Source organism: Platalea leucorodia, assembly GCF_965183815.1.
Source record: "Platalea leucorodia genome assembly, chromosome: 5".
Lineage (NCBI taxonomy): Eukaryota > Metazoa > Chordata > Aves > Pelecaniformes > Threskiornithidae > Platalea > Platalea leucorodia.
The window spans coordinates 12,515,522-12,531,705 of record NC_138827.1 but is presented as its reverse complement, the minus strand read 5'-3'; the positions used below and the strand labels follow the sequence as shown (position 1 = coordinate 12,531,705).

At 49.0% G+C, this 16,184-nt stretch overlaps 1 protein-coding gene across 1 annotated transcript; it reads left to right on the top strand.

Annotated features, from left to right (window-relative positions):
• Positions 1–682: 682 nt before the first annotated feature.
• On the top strand, positions 683–13,504 carry COX19 (cytochrome c oxidase assembly factor COX19; the record flags this gene model as incomplete). Its single annotated transcript, XM_082314116.1, is given in 5 exon segments — positions 683–768; positions 770–882; positions 1,035–1,146; positions 2,141–11,494; positions 12,978–13,504. Coding segments are annotated over 4 exon segments (399 nt in total). The 3' UTR covers positions 2,229–11,494; positions 12,978–13,504.
• Between the last annotated feature and the right edge of the window lie 2,680 nt (positions 13,505–16,184).

Here is a 16,184-nt window from a genome sequence, read left to right as displayed (position 1 = left end):
TTAAGTCAAGACGCGGTGCTCGGCTGTGGCGGGTGAGGAACTTCTGCTTGGCGGCGAAGGGGACGGAGGAGCCCGGCCTCAGCCCGGGCCCTGGCCGCCGGCTCCTGGGGAGAAACGGGAGGGACCCGGGGGAGGCGGGATCCCGTATGCACGGATTTGCTGGCGCCGGGCTCTGAGTTTTGCTCTTTTTCCCTTCGTTTCCAAACGAACAAATGCAAGAGGACAAACCACTTTTCCCTGCCCCTCGGCAGGCAGGCTGCCCGTCGCCATCGCTCCCACCCTTCCCATTCAGAGAGTTCAGAGGCGAATTAGGCAAATACCAGGGTTTTTATGAGAAGGAATCGGTTTATTTCGCCGAGGCTGACCGAGCCCGGGGTGCCGGGGCGGCGGCAGCGCGGCGGGAAGGCCGCCCGCTCAGGTGGGGCCGACCCGCCCAACATGGCGGGCAGCGCCGGCGTCTCCATGGTGACCCGCGCCGGGGGCCGAGGCCTGCGGCAGTGACGTCACTCTTGCCCCCCCGCGCGGCCCGATAGCGTTACCGTGACGACCACCCCCCCCCCCCCGCGGCGAACGCTCGTGCAGGAGCGGGGCGCTGCGGTTGCCATAGCAATGCCGATGCCGTTGCCATAGCGGCGTGGCCCCGCCCCCTCCGCGGAGCGGCAGCCGTCACGTGTCCCGCTCGATGCGCTCGGCGCTCGCAGAAGCTGGCGACGATCGGTGTTCGGCTCCCCCCGGCGGCGAGTGCGTGACCGCAGGGACCCCCGCCCGCCCGCCCCGCCGCCCCCGCCGCCCCCGCCGCCATGTCCACCGCCATGAACTTCGGCAGCAAAAGCTTCAAGCCGCGGCCGCCGGACAAAGGCGCCTTCCCGCTGGATCACTTCGGTGCGGTCACGCGGGCCCGGCTTCCCCGCGGCCTAGCGCCGGGCCTCCCCCCGTCGCCTCCCCTCGGCTCTCCGCGGGCCGGGTCAGGGGGACGCAGGCCCGGGGCCGCCGCCCGAGCCCGGCGGTAGCGCGGCCCTCGCCATCTCTTTCAGGGGAGTGCAGCGCCTTCAAGGAGCGGTTCATGGAGTGCCTCCGCGACAGCGGCTACGAGAGCGGTGCCTGCCGGCAGCGCGCCATGGCCTACCTGGAGTGCCGCATGGAGAGGCAAGTGGCACCCCGGCCCCGCCGCAGCCTGGGCGCAGCACGGCCCGGCCCGGCCCGGCCCGGCGGGGGGGCTGAGGCGCGGCCGGGTGGCCCCCGGGGCGGGGAAGCAGCGGGGCTCCCTCTGCGGGGAGGGGAAGGGAACCCGGGGTGGAGGCGTGCCCGCAGGAAGCTTGTGGCCCTGTCGGGAACGGGTGTCCTTCGCAGCGTCAGCGGGTCCCTCGGCTTACGGTTTTGGTGAGGTGTAGATACCCAGCCCGAAGGGTGGGATAACGGCGAGGCTTGGCCAGCTTCCGCGCTACACAACCGTCTTTCGCAATGTATTTTTTTTGTATTTTTTTTTTACTAGGTATGGTTACAATTTAACAGATTAACCTGTTCCTAAATTCAAGTGAAAAAAGCGTTGATGGTTGGTTTTCCAGGGTTGTTTCCAGTCTTGCATTGCTTTGCAGTGCTTTGTATTCTGCGGTGAGTCAGGGAGCTCGTTGGGAAATGCACGAAGGGTGTTCCAGGTGCATTTCAATACAAGGGTGCTTGCACACGCTGCATGGGCTGGTGCTGAGGAAGGCTGCAAATAAAAAACAGTTTGAAAATCACTACAGCAAAGTGCAGTTGCACCACAAATGTTGCTGTAAACCACATTCGCTTAAAAATCTGGTAAATGCAACAGATAAAATTTTAGGAAGCTCTTATGCAGTCTGGTAATTAAAGATAACCAAGAGTCAGGTCAGTTTCTGAGGAAACTCTTATCCAATATCTAATATCAGGAAACAACACATTTAATTGCCAAATCGCTGTTAAGAAAAAAAGTATCCCTGAATGTTGCTTTCCCAAAACTGAAGTTTCTGAGGCTTTGCCAAGCGGCAGTCACTCCGTATGGACGTCTTGGATTTCTTTAGAGTAAATAATATTAAATGAAATAGAAAATGCTGCTGTTCTCTTGGTTATAGACTGTGTTCTGCATAATGTTTTTGTCGTTTTATTGTTTTTAATTTAGGCAACTTATGGCTAATGAACCACTGGAAAAATTGGGATTTAAAGACCTGATAGATGAGAAATCAGAAGCAAAACCTGAAAAGTTGTAATGAAGAAAGACAACTTCACTCATGTATGGAAAGCGTAACTCTTATGTAGTACATATTGTACATTCTGTTCATATTGCAATAGGAAGTGTTTCCTGAAGGAACCTCTTTTCCAAAATTTTATTTTCCTAAAATAAGATTTTTGAAATGAGCAAAAGTACTGCCTTTGTCTACTTTCCTCAACTATTTCTTAACTTTTTTCATTTAATTTCTCTAGCCTACTCTTAAAGATCCATAAGAACATTTTGCCTGGGACTGCCTGAAGCGTTCTCCACATCTCTGTAAGAACAGTCAAGTCTTATTTTAAAAAGACAAAAAAAACCCCCACCTTTATTGTGTACATCTTGAACTGTAGGTTACTCTTATGTGGGCATTACTAATATGCTTACACAATTACTTGTTAGGTGGAAATAAAGCTGTTGTAGAATTTGCAAATTGCTTTTTATTAAATACTGGTGTTGATCCCCATCTTTGGGGTGATCTCCTCCTCACCCTGCTATAGAAAACAGTTAGGTACTGGGGTGGGGTTTTTTTCAGTCTTTTAACCTTCATCATTTTTGGGAGAGTATTTCCAGTTCCAGACACCAGTCAGGCAGTGATTCTGCTTTTATTTACTATACCAACAGTGTTCACCTAACTTTATTTCATCATTTAACTGAGAATCTTTCATTATGAACGTATTCATTTATGCAAGTAGAGCTGCCATATGTTTTTTTTAATATCTTTATGGTGAAATCAGTGTAGACACAGGAATGGTATTTATTTGTGTTCTAAGTAACTGTTAACTGTATATATAAACATGACTGGATAATTTTATTCTTTTAAAAACAAATGTTTTGTATTAAAAAACAGGGTAGATAGAACTACAGTATTTCATTCCAAACCACGTAGCTGCAGCCCGTACACTGAGAAGGTAATGCAGCAGGCCATACAGAAGATGTGCGGTCAGGTCTGAGTATGTCTTTAAGGTCCTTGACAGGTGTTGGTGTAACTTACCATGAATTATCAGAGCCAGTGGTATTTCTCTTGCATATACTAATGCAAATGAGTCTTTCTTAATTAACACTGAGTTCAAGCAGAAATAATTTGGCCTATTAGCCCCCTAGAAGTATGTTTTAAGCAGACAATAAACTTGTAAATCCTCTGGATGTATTTTCCACTGTATTTCCTGCCCTGTCCCCCTGTTTGGTTTTGGTTGTTTGGTTTGTTGGTTTTGTTTTTTTTAAACCCAGTGAATCATTTCTCTGTGTATCTGACTTTCAAACTGCAAGCCTTAGGGTCAGGGCCTGCAGATAGCGATACACACACTGTTTGCCAAGGCAGTTCTCCTACACTTTCTCCTTTATTTGGTGTCCTCTGTTTGATACCTCTCACCTTTTCTGCTGCCTGCTATTATTCCTCTTGCTTCTGCTTCTCCCCACTGTGCATCTGTTCACACAGAGATCCATGAAAGGGTAAAAGAACATTTTCTGCTCGTCATATTGATGGTTGGAGCTGGGATTTAAATTGTTGCTTGGGTCTAATCTGATTGAACAGACCGTAGATAGTTCAGAGTGGGTCCCTGTTTGAAAAGAATGTTCGCTTGCTGCTGCATATTTTTATTCTACTTCATTCTACTGTTTAAATTATATCCTTTGGTGAGATTAGTACATTTATAGAAGAGAAAGCAGAGATTTTATTGCTGAAACAGATATTAAAAGACTTTATATTAAACCACTGAACAAGAGCTTTCTTTCAGTGATACAGAGTAAGAATTATTAAAATAATCTCCAGCATCTTCAGAAGAAAGAAATCAAATTTCATGCTCCTGTGCTCCCTGAATATTATAAGGTGAAGTGAAGCCCTGGTAGGTATGAAAGAACCCACCAGTGGTGGTGGAGTAATCCCGGCTGTGGTAGCTTCATCTTTGGGATGTGACTCTGCACTGTCATTTGGCCACACAGTTACTTCATGAGTTAGATGCATGTTTTCTCCTGAGACAGTTGATACCACCTCGCTCCTCCAGATTATTGCAGAGTAAAAGAGGTGGAGTTGTTGAAGTCTTGAGTGATTGAATTTTGACTGCTGAGCTGGAGCGATAGTTGTTGTTTAAATGAACTCTCTCAGATTACACACTGAAGGAGGGGCCACTGGGGACTCTGTTTGTAGGGACAAAGGCCCAAATTTTGGACCTGCTGTAGGAGGGATGGTGAGGGGAAAAAAGCAGTTTCAAAACACTTCATGGCATGCTGAAGTGAACAGTGGTCTGTGCTACTCGTAGGCCTGGAGTCCTCCTGTGGTGGTACGGCAGTGTAGCCAGCGGGACCATGCATTGCACAGACCTGACTGCTGCTGAGCCTCCAAAATGGCCAGAGCATGCTTCGCCCTTCAGAAAATAACTACAGAAATAGTAATTGCTGTCGTCATAGGGAGTGCTGGGGTGAGAGTTCTGCACCCTTTACCGGCCTGACGAAGATAACTTCCTCATCCTGTCCAGATCCAAGGGTGCGTTTCATCCTGCCTGCCAGCGCGGTGAGTCAGCTTCACAGCGCTGTCCCCCTCATGCCAGGACAAGAAGAGGGCTGTGACTGGATAGCTGAAGGCTCGGGGAATTGGCAGAGACATGTATTTTCAGGCAGTAAGGCATTAGCTGGAGAAGAGAATATGTTTAGTGGAGCTGTAAGGTGAGCTCGAAGCTGGTGACGGCCATCAGCTGCCTGAACATGAGCCATCAGTGTGCTCAGGTGGCCAAGAAGGCCAATAGCATCCTGGCTTGTATCAGGAATAGTGTGGCCAGCAGGACCAGGGAGGTGATAGTGCCCCTGTACTCGGCACTGGTGAGGCTGCACCTCAAATCCTGTGTTCAGTGTTGGGCCCCTCACTACAAGGAGGACATTGAAGGGCTGGAACGTGGCCAGAGAAGGGCAACGAAGCTGGTGAAGGGTCTAGAGCACAAGTCTTATGAGGAGCGGCTGAGGGAAGTGGGGTTGTTTAGTCTGGAGAAGAGGAGGCTGAGGGGAGACCTTGCTCTCTACAAGTACCTGAAAGGAGGCTGTAGCGAGGTGGGGGTCGGTCTCTTCTCCCAAGTAACAAGCGATAGGACGAGAGGAAATGGCCTCAAGCTGCGCCAGGGCAGATTTAGGTTGGATATTAGGAAAAACTTCTTCACCGAAAGGGTAGTCAGGCACTGGAAGAGGCTGCCCAGGGCAGTGGTTGAGTCTCCATCCCTGGAGGTATTTAAAAGAAGGGTAGATGTGGTGCTTGAGGACATGGTTTAGTGGTGGACTTGGCAGTGATAGGTTAATAGTTGGACTTGATAATCTTAAGGGTCTTTTCCAACCTTAACGATTCTATGATTGATAACTAATGCAACTGAGAAGTGGTGAAAAAACAAGCCATTCATCAATGCCAAGCCTGGGGAAACAATTTTCCCAACTTGCTCTATGGGACAAGTCCCTGCAACACCAGAGTCATGTGGGAGAAGTCCCAGAATGCTCTTCAGTTTATTCCTGCCAACATCCAGATTATTAATTGGAGTCTTTCCATATAACCCTCTTTATTTTAGCCTTGCTTGTGGGATCCTGGTTTATGCTCCTTTAAAATGACAGCAGCATATAGGCCAAAGGAAAGCCATAAGTTCGTAGTTACCTTTGCTGTTCCCGTACCAAGGAGGAACCTCTCCGGAAGCCTGGCACCAAGTTGGGAAAATCTGTATTCTGGAAATGCCGAGCTGAAGTGTGTGTGCTGTGGGGGAGGTGGTTTGTCAGGGCGCTGATTTCTTTATGGAGCTGTTTGGAGTTGATGAGCTGCTCTGCTGCGTGTGGCACCGGGAGCAAGGTAAGTCCCACACAAGTGCATTCATCTTCATGTGGGAAGCCTGCCTGCGTGCTGCCCGCACCAGCGCTGCCGTGAAGCACCGCCTGCTGACAGACCCTGGGAGCTGGAGAAAAGCAAACAGTTGGGAAACAAGGTTCGGCTGGGATTGATGTAGGAACTGCCAGCCTGGCTGTAATTGTACAGGTGTGGAAGGGATAGCCCAAAGCAGGAGGAATTGTTGACACTGTTGGAGTGAAGATCTATGTAAGCTGTTAACACAATAATAGAAATCGATAAGCGAGGGGGCTGTAATTGTCTTTCCTGTAGCTTTTCTAGAGCAAAGCCTCATTCACGCCATAACTCTAGGCACCCTCCTGCTTGGGATCCTGTCCCAGGGAGTCCCCGGAGGGCTCCGGGTCAGCAGAGCTTTGCATGTGGGCACTTAGGAGAGCCTTGCCTGCATGTTCCCCCTTTCTTTGCTCAGATTAGAATCAATTCAACCGCAAAGAGGTAAGCCTTGATCACCGCAGTTATTTACAGAAAGAACATGGCTGCAAGCCAACCCTTGTAATGTCTTCCTGGGAGACCTTGAGCTCTAGGTGTATCTCTCCAAACAACCGCAATGACCTGCAGAACAGAGAAGAAAGGGTTTAGTAAACATTTCCAAGGCTCTGAGCATTCTTTGATAGAAAAGCCTATACAAAGAGAGCCTCCTGTGCTTGCACTGGAAGTGGGCCATGGTCCAAAGTCCTTTGTAGGAGCACAATGAGCCTGTGCCTCTGTGCTAAGGAAGGATTGTTGCTGAATCTGCTGTCTGCAAGCGGGATACCTGGTGTAGCAGAAGGGTTGCATCTGTAGGCACCTGTAAAGTGGATGTTTGGGATTGTGCACAGAGTTACACACAGGCAAAGGGCGTAGCCAGCTGACCCTCACGCTTGGTCCTCCCCTGAATCCTCTTCCAAAGCATTCTCCCCAATTTGTCCTGCCTGCTTTGAGACCACAGATGTCCTTGTGGCTGGCCATCACACGGTGAGTAGTCACCCACTTGGTTTCCTTTGGAGACAACAGAGTTGCTGGCCTTTGCTGGTGATTCATTGCCCTTTGCAGCAGAAAACAAAATCACTTTTACTTACTGCTGCTTTTGTAGGTTTGGCTTAACCAGCACTAACACTGGGAGGGAACTAGATCGGTTAGAGCACCTCTTGAATTTCAGCCCGTTGTTATCTCACTCCAAGCAGGCCTGGAGAGCACTGGGGGGCAATGCTGTTTCCATAAAGCTGCTGGAACTAAACCCGAGTGTTGCACGGATGCAGTTAACGATCAGCAAATGCTGTAGGCAGGCTGTGAGAAAAGGAGCAGCCTGCTCCCTGTACAAAAAGCATCTGTAACATCACTTGTTGCTGTAGGCTCCGAAAAATGCCTTGGGTGTTCTGGTTCCACTGGAGAGCAGTATGTTTCTACATTTCTAATCCATGATTCCTGGGAAGGGAATGATGCCTCTGCTAGTATGCAAGAGTGCAGTCACTTAGGGCAGCATATCCAGTGACCCCAAAGGACGTTAGTTACTTTTCTGCCTGGAATAGATCCTGTCTGGAAGGATCCTGCTAAATTGGGTATGTGGCATGTTGTATCAGGTTTCCCACAAAAATCAAAGCTCAAACTCCGATTAATTAGAAAAAAGATTGTTTGGAAGGGCACATGCAAGGGTCCATTTCCCCTTCCAGGGTGTTTAAATGTCCAACTAATCTTATCCTGGTTGTTTTTTTCTTTTAATGATTCTGCTTCTGTGAATAGCTGGCAATGTTGCATTTCTGTCAGGATGCAGAAGACTTTCTAGCTTACAGATTTCAAGACAAAATGCCTTCCTTCTGGAATGAAGGTGCCATATGGCTTGAAATGCATAATTGATCACTGCTCAAAATAGGAGCTTCATAGAAAGTCACCTAGAAGTCCAATGCATGCGTGCAGAAGACTTGATAGACCTTGATGCATTTTTTTGTTTCCTGGGACTGATGATATGGTGACAGGTTTTTATGGCTCTTCCTAGATGCTCTGATGCTTGTGCTCTCCCTCTAGCACTGCACAGATGGTTTTACCACTGAATTGTTTATTCCCATTATTCCAGGAGATCTTGGGACTTGCATTAGCAGGTGCATCAGTCTTATGCTTGCTGATTCCTACTGGGCTTGGCTGGATGAAAAACATCCCAGACAAGCCTGGCATTCACCATATAGCCCAGCAAAGGCCACAGTTCTCTCTGAGTGTAAAACAGGTCAGGTGCATCAAATTTGGTGGGCTGAATCCAGCCGTTACTCTCCCACGCTTCCCCAGCTCCAGTGGGATGTGTAGCTGTCTGCACAAGCAGTCTTTCCCAGCTCCCACACAGAGTAAGGCAGGTTCCCACTGATGTGGGAGGGGTGTTGTGGTCCATCTGGCTGTGTGTCCTGCTGACTGGTAATGAGCAATACCTTAAGCCACCCAGTACTGTATATGCTTTTCTGTTCAGGTCCTTATGAACTATGGTAAACTCTGTAGGAGCAGTGGTGGGAAGCAGCCCTGCAAAAAGAGAGCAGGAAGGTGAAGAAATCAGGGAGACTACCCAGAATGACCCAGGCTTTTAATTTCATCTTGATGATTTTAAAAAGCAGGCAGTGGGGGCTGCTTCTGCAGCCCCTTTGGGGAACTGAGTCCTTTGGCTATTTTAGTAACCTTCTAGGACTTGACAGCTCTGATTTCTGGAGGATTTTTAGTTTCCTCAATGCTAGCAAGCCCTGCTCAGCAAGAACCTGCTCACACACCTGGTTCTGATGCTGCTTGCAAAGCTGCTAATCAAGGGCAGCACGTGGAAAGGCAGTCGCATGGGAGGAGGTGCTCTGTGAGGGAGTCAGCCCCAGTTTTGTTTGCCCAGCTTATATTTCTCTGTTATCAAACCATGTTCTGGGTTTCAGCAGGGTTTGGAGGCACTGAATCTGTCCTTAGTGGACAAGGCAGGAGAACGATAGCACTACAGAATCTGGGACACCATGACTGCTGTGAGCATTTGATGTGATGCTGTGTGCTGCAGCACGCTTAGAGGAGCAATCTGCTGGCAATCTACAGAGGGCTTTTTTCTCTGGGTTGCTCTGACAGCCCTATGGTAGCATGGCTTGCTGGATGGTCCAAAGGATTTCACCATGCTGAGGAAGCCAGTTTTTGGGCAGGCAGACCCAAATGGGAAAAAAATTCCTGCTAGCACTCGGGAATCGCACAGAAGCCGTGGGTCAGATCAGTGCTGAGAAAATTGCTGGTAACTCGGGATGCTGAACCAGGCAGGAGCAAAACCCGCCATTGATAAATGAGCCTTCACATCCCCATGAACAAGTACCAAATAGGAGATCCCAGGGGTGTAATGAGGCTGGTTGCTTTCATCGCGAGGGTTGCCTCCCTCAGCTTTTGCTCTTTAGAGTGGATGTGGGAGTTATGCTGTGCTGACTTCAACCCATGGATTTAGCAGGCTGTCTCTAACCCCTCGTCCTCACCCCGCATCGCTGTGACCCAGCCCTTACAGACCACAAGCTCCAGGGTGTGCCTGTTGTTTGGCACATCTCTGGTGTGCATGTGTACACTCAGAGCGGTTGCTAAGGCAGCATAAGTCTGTCCCCCTCTCTCTAGGCATTCAAATTTCTGTCTGATCTAGACGTATATGTATACTGGGTCCACACAGCCCAATGCCAGACTGGTGTCTACATAGGAGAGCACAGGCGATGCCACAGATCAGATGCTAATAGTCTGTGTGCACAGACATCAGTGTGAATGGTACAGGCCAGCAAAGTGGCTTTCAGTCCAGTTCCCCCTTCCCCAAACTGTGCTGCAGAGTCTGGTGGAAAAGAGGGACTGGCCACTGCTGCCTACTAGGACACAGCATGGAGGTGAACATCTCTTGCAGGAGATGTGCCCTGGCCTCCTCACGCAGGGAGGTGCTGAGCGTGTGCACATGCAGCACAGAGGTGTAACAAGAACCAGGTCACTCAGGGCTTTGGTGACAGGAGGTGTGTGAGTTCTGGTCAAAGGGGTAGAAACGCTGAGTTCATCGGCTGCTGAAAAAAGAACCAGATGGGTGAAAAATGAGAGCATGTCTGGAACATCCACCTCCATCCTTTCAGTGTGCACGGCAGGAGACTTGCAGGTGTGGTGGTGCCAGCTAGAAAGACTCATTTGAGCAGAGAGATGTCTGGATTGATGGCTTTATTTCAGCTTATTTTAGCAAGTAATAGGCAGGGGGGGGTGACGTTTATCACTGAAACCGGAGCTGGCTAGTACTTTAGATCACAGCTCTAATCGGTTGGACTGACTTAGACAGTAAATCACTTTAGCAGCACTAATAACACAGAGTGACGGGTATAGTAAACCCTCTATTGCAGCAATAACCTGGTCCTGCTGGTTCTTTGACTCAGGTTGGTGCTTCTGTGCTGGTTTGTTTATTAAAGCTCCTTCACAAAAGTCACCTGGGTGGCTGCTCCGACTCAGCCATTGAAATGGCTGTTCCCCTGCCATTCCCCAACCTGGCTTGGGCTCTTTTTATAGCCTGCTATAAAATTGTTTATTTTTGCACCTGTTTATAAAGGCTTTTCGGCCACAGGGGTCTCATGATGTTGTTTTCATGGCTTCTAGAGCAGGGCTGCTCTGTTGTTGCTAGAAATAATTGCTGTTAATTAATTCTTTGCTGATTTTTCTTTGGCAAAGCATATTGAAATAAACAAATAAGTGAGCAGCATGCTCTGTATCTTGATGTTGTGGGAGCTCTTAGGAGGCACGCAGTGACATCCAAGCAATCCCATCAGCAGCCAGAGGAAGGGTAGGACATGGTCCTCAACTTTCTGTGGACAAAGTTAATTGGGGGGAGGCTCAATTACCATCTCCAGCTGTTCGGCAGCTTCCTTCAGGCCATCATTTCTAATCTCTTTCTAGAGAAAAACCACAGCTTTGTTTCCATCTAATGCTTTATTCAAATCACAGCTGAGCAATGTTACAGAAAGTGATGTGGTCTCAGATGTCTGAGCCAGACTGGCAGCTGAAAGCAGCAGTCTGTGATACGAGACTGACTGCTGGGACCTGTAATTGTACCGTTTTTCTCATCTTCTCTGTGCCCTTTTAAAATGGTTTGTCTTCTTTCTGAGACACTCGGGCTCTGCTGCAGAGAATTCCAGACCAGAAGTGACATGCTGGGCTTCAGCCCCTTGTTCTCTGTCCTATGGTCCTGCCTATAGTGTCTCCATCGTCCTCTTGGCGCTGGGTCCCTGGCAGGAGCACCCACCGGTTCCCAGGACCCCCAGAGCAGGCAGCAGTTGGCCGGGCCGTTTCTGTCTCCACCCTGCAATGGGTCATCATGCAGTCCAGTCTCCTGCTCGAATGTCTCCAAGCTGTTCCTGGAAGGATGAGCTATTTGAGCCAAGAAGAGATTAAATTATTGGAATTGAGCAAAAGCAATTTCCATGGTAAGTGTTTGCCCTGCGGTTTGCACGTCGAACATGTCCTGCTGCTGTCTCTGACTCAGACTGAACTGATGATGGCCCTCTCTGAATAATCACTTTGTCTTTTCTTGGAGGAGCTGATACCATGACGTACGAATCTCTTCACACATGTGTTGGCTTTCTCCATATGGAGCTTCCCAGGCCTAAGTCTTTTAATTAGCATAAATCAGGAATAATGCTAAAAGCAGTGGTCTACCACTGGCATAGGTGAATTATTGACTTCATTGGTCTAATTTCATCTTCTCTGAGAGCAGAAGAGAGCCCGTCATTAGGCTGTAGAAATCAGCATAGCTCCAGTCAGGTGCCTGGTAGCTGCCATGGAGCCAGTTCCCCCAGCTGCCCCCTCTGTGCCATATTTTACATCGTATGAAATGGGTTCGGTACAAGAGCAACAGGACTGTCGCAGCGCGGTTTTTCTTGTGTTGAGATTTCCCCATGTGCCGTGGAGCAGATGTACAAATATCCAACATCCTCAAGCTATCAATTACCCCTTCATGCTCTAGGACGTCTCTTGGCTCCCAACCACCCTGTCGGAGCGACTAAGCAGCCCCTGTGACCATATATCGATTCCCGAACCAGCCCATCGCTGCGGCGACCCTGGCCAGAGCACAGGCGGAAAAGAAATGGAAGGGATGTACTGAGCACATCATGGGCAGATTCAGAAAAGTGGCCTGAGCTACTTTCCTTTTTGTTGCAGCGTGGCTCTGAGAGAGCGGTTAGCTCCAGGATGTTGCAGAAGCCTAAAAAAATAGTGTTTAAGTCAATCAGCAGAGAGATTTTGCTCTGCACCCCCTTCTTGTCCTCATTCTCCCCATTTCTTCTCCCTTACCGAGGATCTCTGTGGTCTGGTGTGCATGATGTTACCTGCACAGAAATCAAATCATGGGAGTAAAGGACTCCCCTTTTTTTCACACTGGTAACGCTGGGCTTTGCAACAGAGTTAACCACTATGCAAATGTAATGAAACCCTGATCTGCAAATTACTCCGCAGGGAGACACTTTTAGAGTTGCACAATGCCTTTTCTTCTTTGAGGGCCGGCGCAGGTGCAGAGCAGCTCTGCAGACATAGGGCTTCAGTCTGTTATTTCTGCACCCTCGCATAATTTTCTCTTGCATCATCCTCTTCAACTTCACCAACACATCCTAACCATGCAGATACAGTGAATGTGCTTTTCCCTGTTCTACAGGAGAAAAATCCCACAGGGTCCATAAAGCAATTTGCTCAAAATCAGAGACAGTTGGCATCAGTATCGGATTTTCAGTTCAAGAGTTTTTAATTGCCCTGGTCTGAGCTCTCTGCTCTGTGGCATTCCTCCCTCTCAGCTGTAGCCACTCTTGATTTAACTGAATAACCCAGAAAATAAGATATATAATTTTTTTTTTTTTAAAGAAAAACCTCTAGGATTTCAGTTTCTTTCTTTCTTTTTTTTTTTTTTCTTTTGAACAGGAAACCATGCTGCAACGGAAACTAGCTGCTTTAGCATGGGTGCGGGTGGCCAGTGCTATGGCTTGTTCGCGTAAACCTCCAGCTGCAAGAGCTGCCTCCCCTGTGGTGCTGAGGAAGCCTAAGGGATCCAGCCTGGTGTATCTACTACTCCAGAGAGTTTTGCTTGAATGCAGTTGCAGTGGCATGAATTATTGATATTTCTGTTGAGGTTTGCTGTTCCGACAGGAATTCGTAATGCTTCCCCATGTTACGCTGTGAATGCGCTCCCGGGTCACATAAAGGGTTGAGTTTAACACCCTTTTACTTGCATGGTTGTGGCATTGATTTAGCCATTTCAGGGCTGGGGCTGCAAAATTAACTAAAAAACAGTGTAAACAGATCTTTCCTAACAAAACAAGGCAGTCTCGGGGTAAAAGGAGCTAATACAGAAGGGCAAGGAGAAGGTATAGTTATGTCTGTACGTTTTCAGGGCATCACCACAAAGATGATGAAAAGGTTTCCAGGAATTTCTGAGCATCCTTTGCCCTGACCTCAGAGTCTGGCATTTCAGAGGTGGCCCTTGCTGCCACTGAGCTTAGCACCTCGGGAGATCGCATTAATAACGTCCGTTTCTAAGGCAACAACCTTGCGATTTTGAAAAGACTGAGTTAAAAGTGTAAGTGTTTACAAACAAACACATTTTACACATAAATATGTAAGTATTTATATACATATGTATATAAATTTATATCAGACTTAACAAGTCACTTAGCAGTGGTGAGACAGAAAGCATCTGAACGAGGGTGACGTATTGACAGTGACAACCGGTCTCCAGAGAGTTTGGCCAGAGACTTTGCGAGAAGTAGGAGCAAATTCATTAAGCTTTCCCTGACAGGTCATACCCACAGGCAAAATGTGGGGAAAAGCTCGGACGAGGTGTCGGCTCCTGCGGGCACAGGCAGGAGGGAACAGCCGGAGGTGGACAGGCCTGAGCAGCGATGCCCGTCAGCCTCCCGGGAGCCTCTGCCAACCTGCCGGGGCAACCTTCGCCCTTCACCCCTGCGGGATGGCAAACTCGGACACTGTCCCTGCTCTACGCCAGCAATCACAATCCTTAAGAGCCAATGTCCATCAGGAGAGCCTCGCTGCCTGCCCTGGATCAACACTGTGCTGACCGACACTGGAGCAACACCCAACTTCTTAACCTTGGATAAACCAGGAGCAAATCTACGGAGATATCCTTGTATATGTGAGATTGAATCAAGCCTTTGATTTTCCACTGAACAAAAGTTTATCTTCAATTCTGGCTCATTTAGTTCCAACTTTTCTCCCTCTCTCTCCATATCCCCTCCACCCACGTGGGCTGTTAGTTTCCCGATGTGAAGTCTGGAGTAATTGTGATGGGACTTAAATGCTGAGGATCGCTGTTGATCGACCCTTGCTGGCCCTGTTCTCCTGCTCCGCCTGTCCTTTACGAAACGCTCCCCTCTCATCATTGACAACAGCCTCTGTTATATTTGATTTTATTACAAGATATAAATTTCTGTCTGCAGCCCTGGCTTCCAGCACGCGGAGGAGAGAGAAGGATTGCCTAGCAACCAGGAGAACAAAAAATTAAGAGAATCAATAAGTCTTAATGGAAAGCTAAACAGAGACTTCAAAACCAATCCCCCTCGCTCCTCCCAGCCCCTGCCCTCGGTAAGTTCATGATGATGTGCAGCATCCTGGCTATCGCATGAAGAATTCAGCAAGTGCATATTCTGGAAAAGCCGGAGTGCAAATAAAAACCTAACCTAACCTGGACATAGGTAAAGCTCTGATCCTGTAAATATTTACACCGACAAGCTTGAATATAGCATGGGTGTGGAGGATTAGGGCTAAGATATAGTGCTGGAGCTGGTATTACTCAGTGGATGTTAGAAGTCAGTGCTCTGCTCCAGGTTAGTATTAGTGACTTGGAGGTTGAAGGAGGCGAGGGTCTGGACGCGGCAGCTCAACTTCTCCACAAAAGGCCCGTGTGCAGGATTACACCTTTGGTTAGCATGGGAACAAGTTTCCAGACATCATCAGGCTACGTGTGTAAAACCAGCAAACCCCAGCATGATGCGTAACGCTGCGTAGAGTCAGCAAGGAACAGTCTGACATCAGTTTAAAACAGTCAAAAATCAACTTGGTTACAGCCACTTGTCTTGACAGCACAAATGCAAAGGTCATTTAGGAAAATGTATTCCAGGCAAGGGGGGGGTCACTGTAAATGTACCAGGCCATGATTCTGCCCGTATTTAAGGGTGTATGCTATTTTCTCCTACAAAGTGCTCCGTGGAACCTGCTCACATCTGTGTACGCTTGCAGGACCAAGATGGTGATTTGGTTGTGGAAATTTTCCAGGAGCTACTGGCACCCTCCTCCTGCAGATACTCGTGCATGCCCTGAACCTCGTGGGGAGCATGAACGGTGTGAGCTGAGCTTTGCAGGAGGGTGCTCTGCTTTGTTGGAGGAAGCAGAGATGGACAATTTGAATGGGGGACTTGCTTTGCAAAACCAAAAACCTTTCATAAGCAGGGCTGTATGAACCACAACTAGGCCACAGCAGCGTTGCAGAAGCCTGTGACCTATACCTGAGAGGAAGGTTTCAGCAGGGGTTAGGGCAGCAGCTTATGAGGCACAGCTCTGAGCCCCTCCTTGGCCAAAGGCTTCCCACGTCACCCCCGAGTCACCCTCTACTCCTGGTAAAACAAGGCCAGGAGCCTTGCCCTGTAGGTGATGAGATGCATGAGTGGCTGCAGCCCTCAGTCCCAGCAACATGGCCATGAGATGACACAGGGAAGCTGTGACCCTGCCCCAGAGGTGTCTTCTCCCCCGATAGTCCCTTGCCACCATGGAGGGGCGTGGAAAGCGTGGGAAGATGCTCGGAGGACAGTCCTGCCAAGATGCAGGTGTGGAAGGCAGTGGTGATGTGTTCTTGGAAGGACAGTGGTGAAGGAGGGGGGTTTCGGAGCGCAGGTGGGTACCAGTTAAATGTTTACCAGTACCCTCAAAAGATTCTAATGTTAAAGAGGTGCCCCAAAAGCACTGCTCAAGAACCTGCCAAGGGGCTTGAGCGGCGAGGCCCCATCCAGCGAGCGCTGGGGTGATTCGAGCCGCAACCTCCCCGAGGCGAAGACCCCCGGTCCCCACCCTCCCCACTGCCACGGCGGCTCCCACGCGTGGGCGAGAGCATCCCCTCAG